At 45.8% G+C, this 23,018-nt stretch overlaps 1 protein-coding gene across 1 annotated transcript in view; it reads right to left on the reverse strand.

Moving 5' to 3' along the window:
• plxnb2b (plexin b2b) overlaps positions 1-23,018 on the reverse strand; it is a 235,545-nt gene that overhangs the window by 98,277 nt on the left and 114,250 nt on the right. The window contains exons 4-6 of the mRNA XM_083763407.1: positions 8,447-9,588; positions 7,910-8,098; positions 4,305-4,433 (exon numbers count right to left, since the gene is read on the reverse strand). Coding sequence (XP_083619533.1) covers positions 4,305-4,433; positions 7,910-8,098; positions 8,447-9,588 — 1,460 coding nt within the window. The remainder of the gene's footprint in view (positions 1-4,304; positions 4,434-7,909; positions 8,099-8,446; positions 9,589-23,018) is intronic.

Here is a 23,018-nt window from a genome sequence, read left to right on the forward strand (position 1 = left end):
TGTTTTCCAGCTTGAATCGATGGAACCAACGTAGTATAGGTTAAGTTGCTATATTTAGCCTATCGGTATCGCAATGAAACAGTCCAGCCGTTTGAAAATGACTGGACTAAATTAATATTTAGTATGGTTCCTACTTCCTACCTGAAGTGTGACCTGTGCTCTATGCATTAACCACTTTATTTTACATTCAACATTGTTAAGAAATGTGCAGATTTAGCTGATCTACAAGCTCACACCAAACCCAAAATAGGGATAGGGACGATGGCGTCGATGCGATTAACCGGGTGCTGGTGTTCTGTTGACATGTTCCAGATTGGCGGCATCCAGGCCCTGGAACATTTCCTATTAGAGCGCCCTACCTCAGCCATACCCTCTAACTCGTGCATTGTCACTCTGGCTGAGATAGTACTTACACACAATTACTTCATGTTTCAGGATGACTATTTTCTACAAAAGAGGGGTGTAGCGATGGGGTCACCTATGGCCCCTAATTACGCAGGCCTGTATGTTGGGTACCTAGAGAAATCTAAAATTCTCAATCCTGCTCAAAACCCATTTTTTACAAATATAACTCTTTGGAAAAGATATATAGATGATGTCTTCCTTCTGTTTAATGGTACAAGAGAACAACTTAATAACTTATTTTTGTTTGTTAACTAATGTTCAGATCATCTGAAATTTACCATGTCTTTCGATTTTCATTCTTTGAACTTTCTGGATCTACTGATCTGCAGGGGAGAAGATGGTGTTTTATATACTGACCTCTACACCAAGCCAACTGACCGAAACAGCCTACTGAGAGCTGACAGCTGTCACCCTCTACATCTAAAAAACAGCTTACCGTATAGCCAATTTTGCTGAGTCAAACGTATTTGCAAGAAACCTACGGATTTGAACCGGCATTTGACAAATATGCAGGCTAAATTTAAAGAACGGGGCTATTCTAATACCCAGATTGACAACGCCCTGGATAAAATCAATCAAAAACGCAGGTCTGATTTATTTCACAGACAGTCAGAAAACAAGACTCAGTCAACCATCTTCTCTACTACCTACTCAACTACTCAACGACTAAATTTCAGTCATATTATAAAAAAACACTGGCATATTTTACAATCTGATTCATTATTTAATAACAACTTTTCCAAACCTCCTCTGATTGTTTTCTCTCGTGGTCAGAGTCTTAGAAATCACTTGGTCAAGTCCGATTTACCCCCTGTCCCAACCCCTACTCAACGTGTATTGGCTCCTATTCCTAACGGCAACTATAAATGCGGCTGTCTCACAACAACGTCATCATCACAACCATGTCCTTTAAAATGAAATGTCAACTAAACAAAATGTCATTTACCAACTTTTAACAACAAATAAATATCTTTGCTTTTATTAGGCCAATTGTCAACACTGCTGAACACTTCTCTTTGCTGTGTAGCGCAGATGATTAGCAGAACCTGATCTGGCCTGTGATTGCACTGGTGATCAATCACCATCATGATTGGCTTCCTTGATTTGCCATCACAACGCATCAGCTTAAATAATGCATTTTTTTTAGACACTACGGGCTCCAATTTCGTCTAATCTTTCTAAATACACTATTTTGGGATTTAGCAGTGGGGAAGGGGTGTTCCCCCACTAAAGTTGGTATTTTGGTTACCTGTCTAAATCCCTAAAACACCTCCGTTACCCGTTATATTATGCATAGGTGTGGTTTGGGCGTTACAATAATTAAACAAATCACCAGTCCACGTGCCATTGCCTTTAAGAGATCCCTTATGCGTTGCTGTTGCTATATTGCTTCATAGCCTAAGCCCGTTGCTGCCTTGAAGTCCCACTTGTGCTGCACCTGCCTTTTCGGGCAGCGGCTGAATAGCGGGCTGCGTTGCGGGTAAAGGCGGCGACAAAATTGGAGCCCTATCTCCTCATTGGTCAGTAGGAAATGCACTGAGGACATTAGCTGGAGCACTCACGCAATATAATTTTGAGTATGCATGCAGCCATGCACCTCATCGTACTCTAGCACCTCAATGGCACTACAACCTCAATGACACTATTAAGATACTCAAGGGACCAGAGCCCACGTACCTGTCTAACTACTTCAAAAGAGTGAGAAACGTCCATGGGCACAGCTAGCACCAGAGTGAACTCCACGCTCATGCTCCCCATCCCTCACAGATTCAGCACAAACATGGAGATGAATACATTCTACAATTATGATACCAAAAGTGTGTCCAACAGTCATCAAAAATTGTGACTCCCTGTCTGCAATTCACAAAAAAAGTATTCTAGCTTGCCAAAGAAATTGCCCACCTCTGTTTTCCTGTAAATACACTTTTGCTGCTCCTAGTATTGATGTTTTCTGGTATAGCATTGTAAGTTGTTATATTGATGAATTGAATACACAGGACCACAAGTGGAAACATGCAAGCCCTCAGGGCTTTTTGTGTTATCCTTTTTGTATGATTGTATAACTGTACCTCTGTATTTTTTTTAACTGAAATATTAAATCAATCAACTACCAACAGCAACAGAAAGAAAACCGTCTACTGAAATGTATATACAATTTGACTTGCAGTCACAGATTCATAAACCCCAGTACATAATGCACGTCTGTATTTCACTAATAAGAACGCTTCTTGTTTGGTAGCTAGCTGCACCAAATTAGCAGAGTTGATTGCTGTTTGTGATCAGCGAGACCCATTAAAGATGGTTCCATTATGTAACTGTTGCTGTTGTTTAACAGTAAATAATAATATAATGGCACTCCTGTCCTATTTTAAGTCTAGATTTAGTTTACTTCTTCTTCCTGGGAAGTAGGCTAATAATCACATTCTAACAGTCCAGTATAATGTAAATCAGGAGTAGGCAACCTCAGGCACGGGTGCCAGCATTGGCACAGGGGAGGTGGTCACTGGCACACTGGTGTGTGAGAGAGACCTTTTATTTTAATATTAAGAAGTATTCAAAAACGTTTAGTCTGTGAAATGAAGTCCCATCACACTGGCACACTGGCATACACTGGTGTGTGAGAGAGATCTTTTATTTTAATATTAAGAAGTATTCAGGGACCTGAATATTGGATTGGGGTTTTCATGGTGTTGGATGTATGGACTAATCAGGCATTACACAATCTAAGGGCTATTTATGAAAGTTGTTGACTCCCTTTCACTAGGCCAGTGGTAACAGATCAATTAAAGCATGACACGGAATGGAATCATTAAGGTCTGAATGCACAATAGCTTTAATAGCTTATATGGCTTCTTGTGATAAACATGTTCATATCTGCCAATTAATTATACTTAAACAGTTTAGAATATGTTTTGTAAAGATTGATTTATTAGTCAGAAATGTAAACAGCACATGGTACAGTCAGACATTAAGGCTAAAAGGAGAACACAAAAAGGTCCTGGGGACTTGTCCAATTCCCAGCCTGCAGTGGGACGGGACCCACTTGTGGGCCGTGAGGGTATTGCAAGTGGGCCCCCAAATAATTGGCAAACATGGTCTTTAAATCCTTGAAGAAAGTAGTTTTCATTGTGATACCGCTAAATAGGAACTTAACGTATACTACGTTAGTTCCACTGAACACAGTCAGAACACAATCAATTGCTTGAACGTTTAAATAAACACTCTCTGAAAGAAAATGTGTGCGTACCACCCACCTGACCACTTACAGTAATTGGCTGCCAACCAATATTTACAGTGAATCTGCATTCAATTGAATACCAATTATTATTTTTGCTTCACAAGCAGCTAGCGCAATGTGTGTTGGTGCTAATGGACAGGCAACATAAATCTTCCCTCTCATGGAAGTAATTGACACTATATAAAGTTACAACACCAACTTTGATGAGGCTGTATTGCTTTGTTTTAAAAATATAAGGTTTTCTTTATTTTTCTTCTAGATAGTGGGCGATGCTTCACAAGCAGCTAGCGCAATGTGTGTTGGTGCTAATGGACAGGCAACATAAATCTCACACTGTGAATTTCGACCCTCAAAATGTCTGCTACAGCAACAAACTCCACCACCTCTCCCCCTCTCATGGAAATAATTGACACTAAGTTACAACACCAACTTTGATGAGGCTGTATTGCTTTGTTTTAAAAATATAAGGTTTTCTTTATTTTTCTTCTCTCCTACAGATAGTGGGTGATGCTTCACAAGCAGCTAGCGCAATGTGTGTTGGTGCTAATGGACAGGCAACATAAATCTCACACTGTGAATTTCGTTTTAATGAAAGCCACAAGTCAGTGTGAGATGTTTCAGAGGGCACCGACCACGGGCGGGCAGACGTATACGTATATACCTTCTTCTCTGTGGTGATGTAGATGTGGCTGTGGCTGAGGTCAAAGAACAGGTTCCTGTTGACCTTCTCTCCCATGAGGTCTCTGGAAGTGCTGCCGTACACGTCTGGGTTGCCCATGGTCAGGTGGACCTAGTGGAGAGAAATCAATCGATCAGGTGTGTGGTCTAGAGCAGGGCTTTTCAACTGACCATGTCACCCTGAATAAGAATCAACCTGGGAGGGGACCACTGTTGAGTTTTTCATACTCTCTCTGGTTGTGTTTCTGGCATACTGGTAGACAGGGAGAGAAATGCAGTTGCAAAAGGTTATAAAAAGAAAGAAAGAAATAGCATTTTTTTTTAAAGAAAAACACTTTTGCTGTACACTCTGGGAATTCTGCCAGAACACTCATCCAGAACCTCACAAGGGGATGTGTTTCATACATGTACCTCTATTTTAATGAGGTGATCTTCTGTACTAGTGGGTAAGCTTGAATAAGTAGGGGAGAGCCGCCACGGTTGTAACGCTTCACGGTTGTAACATGGACGTTATCTCTTGATTGGTCAACGCCACCATGACGCCATCGCGTCAGTATGTGTACAGCAACGTACTCTACGTGCCCAGGAAGTTTGAAGTGTTTACCTTTATCCTACGGGGAGTTATTGGCGAAAAACTGACTTTTTTCAAAAGGCGTATAATTTTACAACTGGAGTATATGTGTGCTACAATTTTTTTATTTGGTGTTGGTGAATAAAAGTCCACATGGATGTCTTCATGCTTATGTTCTTCATTCGTTTGCATCGTGTTTAGACGGAATTCACGTTCATTCTGGTCTGTAAGCAACGGCAAAGAACAACTTGCAAAAGTGGGTCATTTGTAACATGTTACAAATGGTCCGCTTTCCATTCAATACCATTATATGTAATATTTACATATTTGACATATTGGCCAATATTATATGTTCTAAAATTGTATTGTATTGTGTAGTGTATTCTAAAATTAGTTTAGGGTTGTATAACATTGTACAACTCAATCAATCAAACGTTTGTTTAATCAATGTATTTCCCCATTGAACTGACAAAAAAAAAAAAAAAAAGCGCAAACTGGTACACCCGATACTATTAAATATTTCCCTTATTTTTGATACATTTTCTTATCACATCCATGGTATGAAAACAATGCTAAGGAGTTGCTTCAATGAAATATAATTGCTTTAAGTTGAAAACGATATGTTTAATGGTGTTTTTTAGCGTTTATCATGCATGCCGTTACAATTAATCCGATATGCGCAGCAAATGTAACACTGAAACAGCGTCCACGTTCGGTTTAATAACTCCCGACCTGTTTTATGAAAAAAATAACTTGAAGTGGTTTATGGTAGCAGACATGTGTAGGTCCGTTGCCTGAAAATATTACATGTGTAGATAAACGGATCTCTGAGTAAAAAAATTAAACGTGCAAAATGTTACATCCTTGGCGGCTCTCCCCTACTATTGGAATGGAAACACACAAGCCTCCTCAAATTGCCACTGATAATGATAGGCCCTCATTTATCAACCGTGCGTACGCCAAAATATGGGTGCACGCCGAAATTACAGACATTTTCGACATTTACCATTTCCGGCAAAGCTTGAAATTGAACTTGAGTAGGACAAAAAGTCACGTCTGGTCGGCAGCTGGCGTACGCTTTGTCCTGTTTTTCTGTCGTAGAACAGCGGAGCAGCATTGTTTGACCAGCTGAGAGGCTGTCACAGGCATCTAAACATCACTCCTAAAATGTATAAAACTAATAATACATGTGAAAAAAATATATTTTGTAAAGGCATGTCATATGAAATTGGTAGGATATTTCCAAGTGGGCAAGCAATTAAAATCGCGCAATTAAAAACAATGTTGCAAGTCATATACTGTAAGCCATTTAAACAGTGTTTTGCATACCGGTACCCCCCCCCCCCCCCCCCTCCCCTCCCCTCCTACAATAGTTAACTTTCATGACATGGATCGAGAGGCATTTGCATAGCTGCAACTGCCTATACAGTAGCTCTTATTTTCGATGATAAGTAAGCCTGGGACCGAGGCTATGCAGCAGCCATGGTTCATGACTCTCGTATTGCCATGATAATCATCATGGCAGTCATGTTTCAGGGCTACAGCTATAGTCAAGTCTACCAACCAACGGGTATGGCTACTGCAATCTACAGCCATGTCTTTCTCGCGTTACGTCTCGTCATTTTAATTAAGGATAAACCCGACGCTTACGTCGCTCGAATGCCAAATGTGCCGTGCCGGCGTGCCAGCCAGCGCAAGTGCAGGGGAGTCGAGGGGACCGCGTCGGTATAGGCTAACCCAGCCAGCCCACCAGTGCCATGTACATGAAGCTGGTTTAGCCAGCACATTCATATAATTGACAGTTGACAGCCACTGCAGCGACTCGCGAGGCAATCATAAACGTGCATTGTCACGGTGTAGAGACAGACAGGACAGGAGGGAGGAGATGCACCTAAAACAGCAGCATGTGTGCGCGCCTATTTAATTGTTATTTAATTCATATGGTTCACATGGGTTCAGGTTTTCGTTCACTAATATATTTTGCTGTATATTAAATGAATGAAGACTTTAATAATTTAGCCTACAACTAACAGCACACAGCAGGCGCGTAGCGTGCATGCATGGATCAAATGATTGACTGGGCAAATTAGCATGGGGGGGGGGGCATCCCCGGCCGTTAGGTGTGAAGTGTGGACAGTTTGGGGGACCATTTAAAACAAAGGCATGCTGTGGTTTACTAACCAGAAAGGCAAGCGAGGTGAGAGGAGAAACAGACAGGGTAGGCCTTTATTATTCATGCAGGTGTTCGTTCTTTATATATTTAAGATACAATAACACACCAGATGGGCTTGCAAGTTGCGTGTGCGTGTGTGCGCCTGTGTGTGTGTATATGAGAGGGGGGGGGGGGGGGGGGATGAGGCGGGCAGCGGGGAAACTTTTTTATTTGCTTTTTCCATTGTGTAACTATAGGTTACCATGCGTTGTTTGGTCGTATTACAGTATTGCATGTCGCAAAAACGAGGGCGAGGCTCGATTTCATAGGGCGTGCCAGATAGATTTCAGCCGTCACATTTATTAACGTCGGAACGTCTGTTTGCGATCACTTTATAAATGCCGTGGCCACGTGGGTGTACTACGAAACCTGCACTCGAATCTGTGGCAGATTTTACACTCGATTGATAAATGAGGGCCATAGTGTTCGTTGCTGTCAGGAGGAAACCTCATAACTCCATTTTTGAGGAGAAAAATGTATATTTTGGAGTTTCCTCCCGACAGCAGAGATATGTAATGAAATTCCACTGTCATCGTATCATGCTGATGATATATATATATCTCACCACAAATGTTGTGTTGCTAAAGTGTTGATCTTTATACAAGTGATTCACACCAGCACACACCTCCAATATAAGAATGAGTGTCTGTATGCACAATAATCAAGTCAAGGCTGTACACACTCTGAAGTTGGGCTTTGTAGCAGGGATTCAGTATTTGGTGAATGCGAGAGGAGAGGAGAGGAGAGGAGAGGAGAGGAGAGGAGAGGAGAGGAGAGGAGAGGAGAGGAGAGGAGAGGAGAGAACCTTGGAGACATTTCCCTGGCTGTTTCCCAGGAATGCGATGGTGTGATCATTCTCCACGGCCACGGCTACAGCTGTCAGCAGGCCCTTAATGGTCACCACTGCCTCTGCTTGCAGGGCAAAGTCTGGCTTGCTGGCCAGTGGGGAGGACAAGAAGTCTGCACCACACTTATAGGTGTTCACCATGTCCTTCTATGAAGAGCAACAGGAAGGAAACATGGAAGGTGTGTGTGTGTGTGTGTGTGTGTGTGTGTGTGTGTGTGTGTGTGTGTGTGTGTGTGTGTGTGTGTGTGTGTGTGTGTGTGTGTGTGTGTGTGTGTGTGTGTGTGTGTGTGTGTGTGTGAGAGAGAGAGAGAAAGAGAGGGGGGGGAGTAAGCAATAACAAGATCTGCAGTCATCAAACAGAGCAAAGCTAAGCTATGTATAGTGATGTGTTTTTACATTATTGATCGAACAGAGAAACTGAAATTACGGTAACTAAAAATCCACACTCTCTTTTATGTCAGTTATTATTTGAAGTGATAATGGAGGGAACCGTACATCAATTTTGGACTTGCAGAACTCGTCCGTCTTGGAGGAGTAGGGATTGTCCACGGCGGTTTTACCAGAGATTTGTCCCGAGTCACTGTAACAGGCTCTGATGATGTCCCCCAGGCGCTCGTTGATGGTGTTGAGTGGGTACATGCACAGGGCAGAGTCGGCACTGTGCTCGTCCGAGCTCGCCACCACGAACAGCACCTTGTGAAAGTGCATGACGGTGCCGTGCGTGGTCGACTCGGTCATGGTCCGCGCTAGTTCCTTGCCCGGCGAGCCCACGAACGCCGCCTGCACCTTGTTGTAGCGGTTATTCCCGCCGCACTTCAGCTGCAGCTCCGTGTGGGAGTAGTAGTGAGGGTCGCGGTCGCCCTCACAGAGCCGGGACACAAAGGTGAGGTTCTTGTTGTCCGACCCGTCGAGCGTCCGCGAAAACAGGAAGTACACAAAGCCGTCCTCCTTGAAGGCGTAGCGGAAGTCGTGCAGATATTTTGGCACGAACGGCGCCGTCTGCACCGTGGACGCCTCCACCACGCTCTCAAACACCACCCAGTCGCGGTAGTCCTGGAGGATACGCGTGCTGATGAGCTTGGTGCTGTCCTGGCTCCCGTAGCCCTTCCCCACCATGAACACGTTGAGGCCGTATCTGTCCTTGTCCTTGAACGTGGACATGACTCCCACGACGTTCACGCTGTCCTCGATGCTGGCCACGTACGTGCGCTCGCCCTTGCTGTCCATGTAGTACAGCTGCTGCTCCACGTCCGTCAGGTTGAGCAGGGAGCAGATGCCGCGGTATCGGCTCCCGCAGACGACGAGCGAGCCGTTGGCGGGGTGCACCAGCAGCAGCTTGTTGTGGTTGTCCATGAGCCGTGTGTCGAAGCAGGCCGAGGCGGGCGGTGTGCACGACCGGGAGTCCATCCTGGGCCCCGTCTCGGCGCGCGCCTCCCGGCGAAGCGACGGCCCCAGCTGGTAGACAGCGTTGACCGCCCCCAGGTAGATCCGACCGGTCTCCGGGTCCTGGACCACGTTGTTGATGGGCGTGTCGGAGGTGAACTCGGCGACGCGGGCGCTCTCCTCCTGGCCTCCTGAGGCCGACACACAGACGAGGAGGAGGAGGAGGAGGTGCAGGGAGACCCAGCTGGCCATCTCTAGGGAGGAGAGAGAAGGAAGGGAGAGAGGGCTTGTATTATAAAGTCAAGATTAAATGAAATATTACTTTTTTTAACCCTTCAGATACTGTGCGGTTTGCACCTAAGTCCTGCCTTGCCATCCTATTTCACAAGTCCTTTCAACTGTACACTGGGTATTTTCAGCAAATATTCGCCCGTAGGGCTGTGTAAATGAAATTCATTCATTTACACAGCCTCCTGTGCTATCAGGGGATCCCCCCCCCACCACACACACACACACACACACACATATATATATTACTATACCTGTGAGAACATCTTTTTATATCCAATCTACAAGCACACAACGTGTCATGTTGTGACACATTTTGAGCTTGTAGATCGGCTATTTTTCACTTCAGTGCACGACACCGACACAACCCCTTAACCTCAACTCAACTAAATTATATAGCACATTTAACGTGACCACTGACCAGGACAACCAAAGTGCTGTACAGATTAAAAAGGAAACAAAGAGCAAACAGTCCAAATATTAGCAGACAATATAATAAGCACAAACAAACAAACATTAGCCCAGTGAGGGAAAATAAGGCTACCTCAGCTGTCACTCCACTTTGATTTGATTTAGATTTTTATTAAGGATCCCCATTAGCTGGTGCCATAGCAACCAGCTAGTCTTCCTGGGGTCCACATAATAAACATTCCAGTACACATACAAATACAAGTACACAATTGTTAAGAAGTCAGTATAACATGAAGAAGGCAACTTGTTTGTCGAAACGTTGGTAAATAAAAAAAAATTGGCATCGGGACCTCTCCTTTCTATTTTAAAATAAGTCAGTATTCAACACACATTAGTTCGGAAAAAAGCAAATAGAAATAGCTAAAATTACAAGTGAGAGCGGAAAAAAGAAAAGAAAAACAACAACACACAACACTTCACGGTATAAAATGGGATGCTTTTTAAACGTTTAATGTAAAAGGTTTCGAGGCACGTTATTCTAAAGTGACAATGATCTATAAATAAATGATCTCTTTAGAAACCTAACATCCAAATGTCTAATCCTAACCTGAATCTTTTCCTAATTCTAAGCCCAACGGGAAAAAAAGATATAGATTTTTGTGAGGACCACTGGGTCCTCCTCACAATGTCTATTTCTGAAATTCTACTATACTTGTGGGGACATTTGGTCCTTGCAAGTATAGCAACGCACACACACACACACACACACACACACACACGATGATGGTCATCTGTAGGTCAGCCATCAGTCAAGCACTAATGGGGAAATCACAGGGCCGAGAGAGAGCACTGCATGTGAAGGGCATCAAGATTCGGAGGCCCCAGACTACTGGGATAAAACTAATGAAAGATTCCCTACAGTGCACAAATCACCACCGCAACTGTTATCAAATGATTTCTCTGCCTGCTCCAAAATGTAACACGGCCTGTGTTATTTGAACTTTAATTGACTTGATATCAGAAACAGTGGTCGTGGGAAGAGAGAGAAGAGACAAGCCTCCATGGGCGGAGGGCTAAAGTGGGGGCAGATAATTATGCCCAAAAATGTCTCTCAAATAATTTATCAAAACATGACATCCAGCTTAAGAGCTTGATGTAGCTGCAGCTCGCTCTGTCTCTCTCCCCCCTCCCCCTCTCTCTCGCACTCTCTGAACGAGCACAATACACTCCGTTAATCTTTCTCTCTTTGTTTCTCACAATCTCCCTCTCTGCAAGAGCACAGTGCACTTGGTTAAGGATATTTGTTGACTTTGTTTAGGGAGGGGGTAGTCATCACACAGCGTTGCGTCGCCCCCCTCTGAGCAACAGGTGGAGGCCCTATGTTGATGGCTAACGGCGGGTGGTCTCTCCCTCACCTCGGATTGCTCAGCCTGTGGTTTATATGTGGAACCGCGGCGGGTGGCCTTCAGGCGTGTTTGGCCACGTGTTGTGTGTGTATGCTGGCGTGTCACACACTCCTTCGGCAGGTATGCAGCGGCTCACACACGCTGCGATGGTAGGCGAGATATCCTCGCTTGCACCTAAGCCCAGTCACGCCCACAGGCAGCCCATACTTGTCAAATTGAAAAACCCCTGATGTGAGTTTTATGATGTTAAAGCTGCCTTCCCCCTCTACTCGCCACACTAAGTGGGAAGGACCACTGATTAGACTTTCACCCCGCAGGGCTCACTTCATTTCTCCCAGAAACTCCCATTTTGTCGCTGTCGGGTGGAAACCCTGTATGTCCAAAACCGTTCCTTCTTTTTATTAATGATCTTTTTAAAATATTACAAAAACAGTGGAAAATAGCAGATCTACAAGCTCACACTTGTAGATTGGCTATTTTCAAACATTTTGCTGTGACACTTTTGTATGATGATGTGATGTATCTGTCCCTTTTTTTAATTTATGCCCTTAAATAATTGCAATCAATTTCCCTCTGTTATTCGAGGTGGCGAGAGAGAGTGTGTGTGTGTGTGTGTGTGTGTGGTTGGTTATTACCGTTTAAATTAAGAAGCAACTAAGAGGCAGCTACTATTGAGGTTTGACTGATAGTTGACCTCTAAATGACCGACGCTGTGCATTCGTTTTTTTGCTGTGGTGAGTTTCCGTGTGCCTGTGTGTGTGTGAGGGTGTGTGTGTGTGTGTGTGTGTGTGTGTGTTGCGCGCACGCGCGCGTGTGTGTGTGTGTGTGTGTGGGTGTGTGTGTGTGTGTTGCGCGCACGCGTGTGTGTGCGTGTGTGTGTGTGTGTGTGTGGTGTGTGTGGTGTGTGTGTGTGTATGCGCACGCGTGGCTATACTTGCAAGGACCAAATGTCCCCAAAAGTATAGTAGAATTTAGACATTGTGAGGTGGTCCTCACAAGAAACATGGTGGTTTTATGGTTAAAACAATATTTTGTAGGCTTACAATTGGGAAAGGATTCAGGTTAGGATTAGACATTTGGAGGTTAGGTTGAAGTGAGGTAGCTGAGGTAGCCTTATTTTCCCTCACTGGGCTAATGTTTGTTTGTTTGTGCTTATTATATTGTCTGCTAATGTGTGTTTATATTTGGACTGTTTGCTCTTTGTTTCCTTTTTAATCTGTACAGCACTTTGGTTGACCTGTTCAGTGGTCACGTTGAATGTGCTATATAATTTAGTTGAGTTGAGGTTAAGGGGTTGTGTCGGTGTCGTGCACTGAAAAATAGCCGATCTACAAGCTCAAAATGTGCTTATAGATTGGATATTTTCTGTGTTTAGGGCTTATGGAAAAAAGTTTTGTGCTAGTGTTTGTGTGCGTGCGTGTGCGTGTGTGCGTGTGTCCGTGTGTCCGTGCGTGCCTGCTTCCAAGCGGCGAATCCCTCACACACAAACATAAAAACTGAACGAGCTTGTGTGCTGGCGATGGTTCCGTCGGCATGACTCAGGGCTGCTCACAAAAGCCAATGAGCCGCTAAATGATAATGGCAGTTGATGGGCTCTGGAACACGGATAAGAATAATTAGGTGGATAACTGCATTGTGTGATGTTCCCGCAAAATGGACACGAATAAGCAACACGCGGCTCTCGGTGAAGTGGAAAATCTCGTAAAATCGTTACTTTTCAGGAAATAGAAAAGGGGAAATTGTGTTCCAATGGATCCAGTGCATTATTTAGTCACACCTTGTTCATACTTCATACTCATTTGGTTGAATAGGCTACTTATGAAACCATCAGACAGACTTGATCAATTCAAGGCTAAGGTTCAATGTGGGCAACTGAGGGTTTTGACTGGGTGTAATTGCCCTGTGCAGACAGACTCTAACAGTATAATAAGCCGATCGTTCCTCTGAGTGCTTCTAATGACGTGTATATTTTCTCGTGGGGGGGGGGGGTTATATGCACATCCATGTCACTTTTGCTTGCAGCACAGGCAGTGCCACTGAACCGTTCACATCCACAAAAGGTGGGTTATGTTGGGACTAAATGTCTTTCTGTGACATCTGAAATTAGCTGTTTCGGTTCCATGGACTCTCTCCACCAAATACAAACGTGACAAAGCAACTCTTTTCCATGTGACAAGCACAAAGCAAGTGTACCATATACCACAGTCTTCTGGGGTGTTAATTTGAGTTACAAAAAGAAAACCCAGCTCCCACAGTCCGCTTTGACTTAAAAGAAAAGCCCTCAGCTATTCGTGCAAGTGCTACACCAATACACATACAATGCCCACACACACACACAGACACACACCACAATCAAATCCTGACGTGTTTCAAAGGGAACTTGTTCCATGTCTGCTCAGGAGCTTCAAAGAGATGTGAAAAGAGGCAGGCATCTGGTTGACGGCAACGCGGACAGACAGGTGGAACCCTGGGACGTCCATCTCTCTTGCTAGACAGACTGGCCCTCTTCACCACGGCTCCTCTCTCCACACGCCTCCACACGCTGCTGTACGTGGTGGAAATTAGCCAAGTACTGTACGTGCAGTGGTTTACTGTGGACTTTTTTAACTACTAAAGTGCCAAGTCCCGCACTCGTGCATACACGCGTGTTGTTGTGAGGTTGTAGATCTGCTATTTTCAAACTATTGTATTATTAATATTGAAAACTTGTAATATGTGACATTCGGCATAACTGTGACCGAAGGTTAACTATGGAATCGTGGAACTATGGAATTTCCCGTCAGTGTGTCGGGCACCATCAGTGTGTTGGTCGGGCACCATATATGGTGCCCAGGTCTCATGACATCATGTGACATCATCAGGGATGGAGATGTGGAGACCCGATGTCATATATAGTAAATGCGACCTGCTGTCGCAGTTAAGCCCATAGATTGGAGATCCATGATGTCAACAATATTCTACCTATTCCATAGGTTGATCTGACCTCATCAAACCCTGTACACTCAAGACATGCTCCTTATATGGCCAGTACATAATTCATTTCATATGTTGATCTGACCCCCCATGCCAAAGCGCCAGTGCTCGCCCAGCAGTCTGCCGTCACCCAGGCGGATGTGTGCATCCTCTGCCCTTTAGGACGAGGTCGCTCCTCGCCCTCAGGCGTCTTACTGGTAATGAGTAGGCCTACATTTACTTCATAAGTACATTTTTATGTCAATACTTTTGTACTTTTCACTTTCACCATTTCTACACTATCACTAAAGAAGAGTATTTTCTCAACCCGCCTCCACACACTAGGCTACTGTGTGGGGGAACGCCACAATAGGGAAGCACTGTAGACGACATGTGGCCAATTCTAATAAATAAGAAGTCGCTAAATTGAAGCTGTGTGCTGCCACGATGTCAGCTTGCAGCTAATGAAGCCTCCAAAGAGGCCCCAGATATACGTAGAATAATGAAACACGGCAAGCACTAGGGTAAAGTACACATCTGGAAAACACCCACCACGCTCCCTGAGAAACACACCGTTGTTAAATTAAAATGGACTTTCCACGATAAAGATGTTGAGCTTACCTCAGGCGGAAATATTTAAGATAATTCCTCTCTTAAAGGTAAACCGTACGTCGGGTTCCCATTCCCATGTTGTTATTTTGAATGCACAGCTTTATCTGTGTACCTGGAAATAAAGAGGAACATTTCTTTGTGTAAGCTACAAGTACGGGCCTGAAAAGCGGAGCAGTGCACAATGTTTGTGCGAGTGTGTGTGTGTGTGTGCACACTTCTAGCTGACAGCTACAGAATCATCACCCTCACCCTCCACCCCCACCAGGACAAGTCCGGACATGAACAGCAGCTCTCAGCAAGAGGAAAACGAAAGATAATTGAAAAATGGCAGGTGTGCGCCTGGACACACACAGATTTGTACACTTGAGAGGCGCGCATGCGTGTGTATACGTGTGTGCACATGAGTGCGTGTGTGTCTGTGTGCGTGTGCAATCTGTGCATGTGTTTGTGTTGCACGCAGCTTAAAGTGCTGACGAGGTAATCCCATCATCAACCCCCCCCCCCCCCCCTTCAACACACGCACACGCGCGCGCACACACACACACACACACACACACACACACACACACACACACACACACACACACACACACACACACACACACACACACACACACACACACACACACACACACACACACACTGTGGTGTGTTGGGGGGGGGGGGGGGCAGTATGGCAGTCCCCTCCACCAAGCTGTCCTTTTCAACAAACACCACCTATCAGGACGAGAGTACGAGTGTGTCTGTGTGTGACAGAGACGGATAGCTCGAGAGGTGGAGAGAGAGAGAGAGAGAGAGAGAGAGAAGAGGGGGCTTGAATGACTGAGAGATGTGAAGATGAGATCACAGACAAAAAAAAAAACAGTCTCCTATGGCTGCTGATGCGGCAGGTTTTCGGAGAGCGGACGCGTGAGCGCACCTCTCACTCATTAAAAACAAACCGATAGAATAAATAAAGAACAGACACCCTGCTCGCAAAACATAATAGAATATCACCCCCCGTACAGGAGCACCGTTCATATTCAGCACTTTTAGAGAGCGTAGGGGCTGCTTCTGACAGATGCCAGCGTGTGACAGCGATGGGGATGCGAGGGTTCGGGAGGAGGAGGAGGAGGAGGGGAGGGGGGGTGGTGGGTGTCTTCATATTGGTGCTGCGTTCGTTCTCCGTTACACGCTGATAAAAGTGAGCGGACAATAAATTAGCGGCGTGTCGCCCAGAGGCTATAAGGGGAGGCCGGAGAGCGGGGGCGGGTGGAGAGAGTTGAGCTAGAGGTTAATGCTCAATTGCCGACAAGGAAACATGAGAAACTGGCGTTGTGATGTGGGAGTGGGTGGGGGGGGGGGGGTGGCGCACGTGATGGGGAAAACGCACCGAAACGATGATGGTTGGGGTTCAATTCTTGTTCTTTGGGTTCGGCCATGCCGCCGCGACGCACGTCATCATCAGCCAAAACGAGTGGTAGCATTAAAGTTGTCAATTAAGTGATTTTTTCACACAAACTTTTTTCTCCTCTTTTTTTTTTCTCTTTCGTGTCACTCTTGGCGTGCCGGCGGCGCTCTTGTCTCGTCGCGGCAGTGTAATTGTTGTTTGAGGAGTGCTCAGGGATGCCGGTGCGATGGCAGCGACAACGGCAATCCAATTTTCCAAATGAACAATTACCCCGTCGTCAGCGTTGGCACTTCATTTGTTTAGAAATTATTAGATTGACTTTGGAAAGCCATTCCGGCCACCACACACACGCATGCAGGCACACACACACAAACACAGGCAAGCGTGATTGCGTGCACGTATCAATGGGTCCCTGGCCTCCCCCTCGGAGGAGAGGAGAACAAGGCCCCAGCTGTACTAGTCTGAATACGCTTTAAACCTTTAAGCAGACTCATGACCCAAAGAGTACCTGGATCACATGTCTCCACACACACACAAACACTGTGTGTGTGTGTGTGTGTGTGTGTGTGTGTGTGTGTGTGTGTGTGTGTGTGTGTGTGTGTGTGTGTGTGTGTGTGCGCGTGTGTGTGAGCATGAGAGAATATATATCCATGACCCAAAGAGTACCTGGATCACATGTCTCCTCACACACAAATACATTGCGTGCGTGCGTGCGTGCGTGCGTGCGACAGAGAGCGAGAGTAAGTGTGATGTATGGCGGGGGGAATCAGGACTCCTCTCTCTCCTCCGTCCCGTCGGCTCGCCACTCCTCCTCATTAGGACTGATGGCCTGTTTGTGTGCTTCTGTTTACCGCTCGGCTGACGCTCTCAAAGCTGCCGCTATCTGCCGTCTGCCAGCTGGACACTTGAGCAGAGAAGACTACGACAACAACACCAAAAATAAAACATAAAGACTGCAAGACCACGCTAATAAGCACAAGCACAGGCGTGCGAGTGTGTGTGTGTGTCTCTATTCAAGCAAACGCACAAATCATTAAACCGCTTTCAACCCCATGCCATCCCTATTTCCGGCGTGCCACTTCAGGTGAAAGGTTCTCGAGAATATATATAGCTTATAGACCTAACGGCAAATGTGCTTCAATACGACGGTGCATGTCACGCCGAGAAAATGGAACCATTCTGCCAGCTGCACAAAGTGTCTCGTCAATTGCGCACAAGTGGTGCACAGCGGGCCAATTGCTGTGCTGTTTTGTGGCATTTTTTTCGTGTATGATTATCCTTTTTATATATATATATATATATATCAATCAATCAATCAAAACGTATTGTGACCTTTTTTTGTTATCACACAAACACAGATCCTCTCTCTCTCTCTCTCTCTGGTTAGCCTGAGAGCTTGTGCTAACTGCCTCCTACCAGCCCCCCCCCTCCCTCCCTCTCCCAGTAGCTCTCCAGTAGGACAGTAGTGGCTGTTTTCCAGTGTGGACACAGCTGGTGGACGGAGGGAACCTGATTAAACGGCTAGAGCGAGAGAGAGAGAGATAGAGAGAGCTTCGGAAAGCCAACCAAAAGCTACCTCGGCCGCCAGAGCCCGCGACACCGGCATCGCCGAGAGCTAGCACACATGCAGCGGACGTATCAACGGTGGTGGTGGGGGTGGGTTGGGTGGTGGGGTGGGGGGGGTATTGGGTCATTGCCGCGTGCATGTCAGCTTTCTCGCTGATCTCCAACCTGCCAAATCCTCAAATATGGCACGATTTTACCTTCAACTGGTTGCAACACAGTACATACCCACCGCCCACACATACTGTATCGTCATGTCTCTGTGCACACACACACACACACACACACACACACACACACACACACACACACACACACACACACACACACACACACAATTAAGAAATCAGACAGGCAGGCAGACCGACTGGTTGGAAAGAATCCATTACACACCTTATTGCTTATAATGATTTCACTCTGCCAGCATAAATGCCAATGAGCCATGAAGGTGTGGCGTAATGTGCTTTAGTCTCCCCGGCCCAATTTGCATTGGCTCCAAGTGGCATTACTGGTCTCGTCTTAGATTGACCTGTCGTCCTATTAGAGGATATGCACAAGTTACGCAAACTAGATACAACCAGTGGCTTTGGGGGGCCGTAAGCCAATCCTCAAGCTGCTAATCCCCCTCCTCTCCCATTCCAGTGTTTATAGTAGCCCATCCCTAAACTCCAGCGGAGTGCCATGTTGTCTTGGATAGGCCACACCATGTGAGAGGGTTCATTGTCTGTGGCTGAGCGATAGGAGAAGCTTTGTGCTTTGTCCAGAGCTTGTGAGAGCTAACTCAGTAGGACAGAGAGGTGACCGTAGGGACTGGAGGACAGGAGGAGCCGAGAGGATGGATGAGACATGGCTACAGAGGGGGAGAGAGACAGTGAAAGAAGGGGAGAGAGATAGAGAGAAAAGGGGAGAGTGAGAGAGAGAGAGGCAGAGAGAGAGGCCAGAGAGAGAGTTTGAGGTAGAGAGAGGAGTGAGTACCAGACAGTGAAAGGGATAGTCAGAAAGACATGGGGGGGGGGGAACCGTCAAACGCACGCATGCACACGCATGTACACACACACACACACACACACACACACACACACACACACACACACACACACACACACACACACACACACACACACACACACACACACACACACACACACACACACACACACACACACACACACACACACACACACACACACACACACACACACAAATGACTAACATCCCATGGTCCAGGTGATGATAGAAATGACTAACATCCCATGGTCCAGGTGATGATAGAAATGACTAACATCCCATGGTCCCAGCGATTACCCAGCCTAGGAAAAGGTCAACCTGAAAAGTAAATGGCAAACGGTTAAAGAAAAACCCGTAGAACGACCTCATAAAAAATAGAATTTACAGCATTTACAAGAAAGTGTCGATCTGCAGCTGCGCACAAAAAGAAATGGACTGCGCTATACTTTTAATTAGCCTACTGAGGAAAATCTAATCACACAACGGGTAAAGGGCCTCTGATGAGTGCTGAGCCATATACTATAATACATATACATATACATCTGCAGTATTTCGTATAGTTGCAAGTCACCTCGAGCGTCCAAGTGAATTTGAGAGGAAGCCCCCATAACCCCCACACCCCCCCCAGCTCCCAGTATACATATTCTCCATAAATCACACCTCGCTGTCCATCCACTTCCACTCATCCCCTCTATCTATTATACATTAGAGAAGTTGTACCCAACACATGGCAAGAAACCCAAAGCCACAACAGCTACGTCGCTATTGCAACACCCACAACACCATCTTAGACAGTACACTCACACACACTCACACGGGCAGTGACGTCACACAGTTACCCTTCGCAGTGTGGCAACGCTATCTCCTCCTATCGCTCCCATCGACCACACTCAACACCACCCGCCAACAAATGTTCATTGCAGTGCCACCAAAGATGCCTCCCGTCCACATGTGAGAAAATTCATTCACAAGCCCACAAATGCCATTCAACACACACTACGACTCGCTTACAATTCGCGAACCTGGCAACTACTACTCCGTCTTTTAATTGGCTACTAGCTCTGCCTCTCAGCCTGTGCTGCTCTGATCTCCGAGTCTCCCTGACAGTCCTGTCCACTGTTTGGACTCCGCAGGAGAAAAAAACGAGGAAGGAGAGGAACTTTCGCCTCACGATTTTGCTTATTCCTTCTAAATCTCTGTATATTAAATATCGCTCTCTCAGCGAATCTCTTAGTTACATCAATATTGTTCTTTGACAGTTTTTGGTTTGTGCCAAGCTATTACAATTACACCGTTCGAATTCGCCATTTCGCCTGCCAGCCATACTGCCGAGTACATTTGATTGCGCACACACACACACACACACACACACACACACACACACACACACACACACACACACACACACACACACACACACACACACACACACACACACAAAATGTCATGTCAAAGGTACCTCTGGCCGCCACACCTCTGATGGGTGGGGTTTAGTCTTAAGGGGTGTGTTTCTTTCACCCACTGTGTAATACAATAAATGGACGGTAGGTGGCAATAGTACAGAGGCCAGAGAGCTATAACACAAACGCACATGGAATGGGAAATAGAGGGGGGGAAATGGAAATGGTATTTTGGTATTTCACTTTGCTACTGATGATTGTACGCAACAACAAGTATTGCATTGTGTGTTTGAGCTGACAGCCCCTTTTTGATGTCAATCAATCAAGTCATCTCAGGTCATCTCAAGCGGCAGATGCAAAAATCGTTTTTTATATTACAATTATATATATTTTTAGGGCCATGTCATGTGGTCTAACTGCAAAGACTTTGTGATCTATACTGGTAGATCCTGATCTACCTTTTGGGCACCGCTTAACGTCAGATCAGCGGTTTTGTCGGCCAGCGCCAAAAATGCTCCCCGACAGCATAATCAGAGCAAATACCGGGCAGTGTGTATGAGCCATAACGTGTTGACTACACTACACTAATAAGGACACATAATAACTAATAACCCAACCGTTACTACATGTGGAGTCAACTCCCGCAATTTCCTTCTTCCCATAGTGCGCGGCAACGTAACTCTGCGAAACTCTAGTATCTATACAGTTTCCATCCATCATCGCGGTGTCGTCTCAGTCCAAGCCTCGCCGGAGGGGGAGAGCTGCTAAGCAGGGCCTGACTAATGGCTAAACAAACACTATTATCAGGCCGCGGTCGGCCCAGCGAGGAGCTCCAGGAGTCTAGGCAGCAGCTGTGGCTCTTAATGCTTAATCCTCACTAACCCACTAGCTCCGTGAAGTGGACGGTCTGCTCAGGTCTGGTCTGGAATGCACAAGACCTGGCCTGACTGGACCCGATAAGGTACTGTACGCTCCCACACCAAGCACTGGGCCACTTTCAACATGGCATATATACGGTAGGCACGCACACCCACACCCACACACACACACACAAACACAAACACACACACAGTTTAGTAGACTGTGTTATGAGGGGGTAGAAGGGAGTGTCGGCCTCTCGTCTCGGCCAATTCCCCCTCTTAAGAAGGCACAGGGAGAAGGTAATGAGCCTGTTCCAGCCACACAGCTCCCCTGTTAAGGCCACTGATTGCGCCACATGTTCAGACGACAGGAGTGGGTATGTGTGTGTGTTTGTTTGGATGTGCCGTGTGTGTGTGCCACCTGACCCAAAGCGGTCAACTACTAAATATCGCATGCTCACAAATCCGAGATATATACTTTTTAGTTTTCCAACACACACTCATGCAGACACACGGATGCGCACAAACAAGACTTGTGCCCCAACAAACAGAAACCAATCAGCACTCTCGGTGCACCATCTCACATTTCATCGTTTTCACCCTCACTTCCACACGTCTACACCCACCCACCACCCTCACTTCCACATGTCTACACCCACCCACCCACCACACACACACACACACACACACACACACACACACACACACACACACACACACACACACACGTGAGTGAGCGAGAGAGCTACTCAGTGAGAGTGGGTGATTAGACCCGGGGAGTGGCGGCATGACCTTTTCCCTCTCGTTCTTGGTGTGCATGTGGTTTTATGAGTCACTGGCTGTAAACTCTCGCGGCGCCTGCCACTTCACAGGAAATGTCACTGCCATATATATATATAAAATGTATATACAGTATATATGACATGGCTGGACAGGGACAGGGATTTGGGTGTGGGGGACAGCGAGGGACAGATAGAGGAGAGAGAGAGAGACAGGGTCATTAAGTTGCTCTTATGTTTCTGTCTGTTAATTAATTTTCATTGTTACTGTATTGCTTGTTGTTCATTATTGTTGGGATGTTTGTTGCGTAAAGAGTTGTTGTCTCTGTGTGCGCAATGTTGACTTTTGTTTTGTTGTGCTTTGGCAATGTAGAACATATTTATCATGCCAATAAAGCCTTTGGAAATTTAAATTTGAATTGAGAGAGAGAGAGAGAGAGAGAGAGAGATAGAGAGAGGGAGAGACAGACAGAGAGTACGTGTGCGTTTGTGTAAGAGGCTGTCACCAATCAATCTGGGTTTCTCAGCATTCTCTCTCCTCACTCCCGGGTGACAACCGGCGCGTTTTGCAGAAACACAACACACAGCCCCGCCTCTGTTGCGTAAACAAACCGGCCCTCAGAGCGCTGGGGGAGAAGGGAGAGGCGCGGACAGCACAGCTGACGTTTTGAACGTGTGCAAACCAAACACCTACATACCGTTTGCTTGTGTACTTTTATTATTATTATAGTGTTAATATTAAAGCTGCAATTTCTAACTCTGCATGTCCTACACGAGATTCGAACCGTGGTCGCCTGCACGAGTGCTGAAATTCCTCCCACTGAGCCAGTAGAGCAGGCCTGCTTGCTCAGGGGAGACATTTAAGTTTCACCTTCAGACAGAAGTATGGATGTGCCGATGAGACATTTTGGCCAATATCTAACCAATATTACCGATGTCGATATGATCTCATTCTGTATTAAAAATGAAAAATTATGAAAAATACAGGGTATCTGCACTGCAGGCTTAGGCGAGT

Source organism: Protomyctophum parallelum (genome assembly GCF_964188405.1).
Source record: "Protomyctophum parallelum genome assembly, chromosome: 4".
NCBI lineage: Eukaryota > Metazoa > Chordata > Actinopteri > Myctophiformes > Myctophidae > Protomyctophum > Protomyctophum parallelum.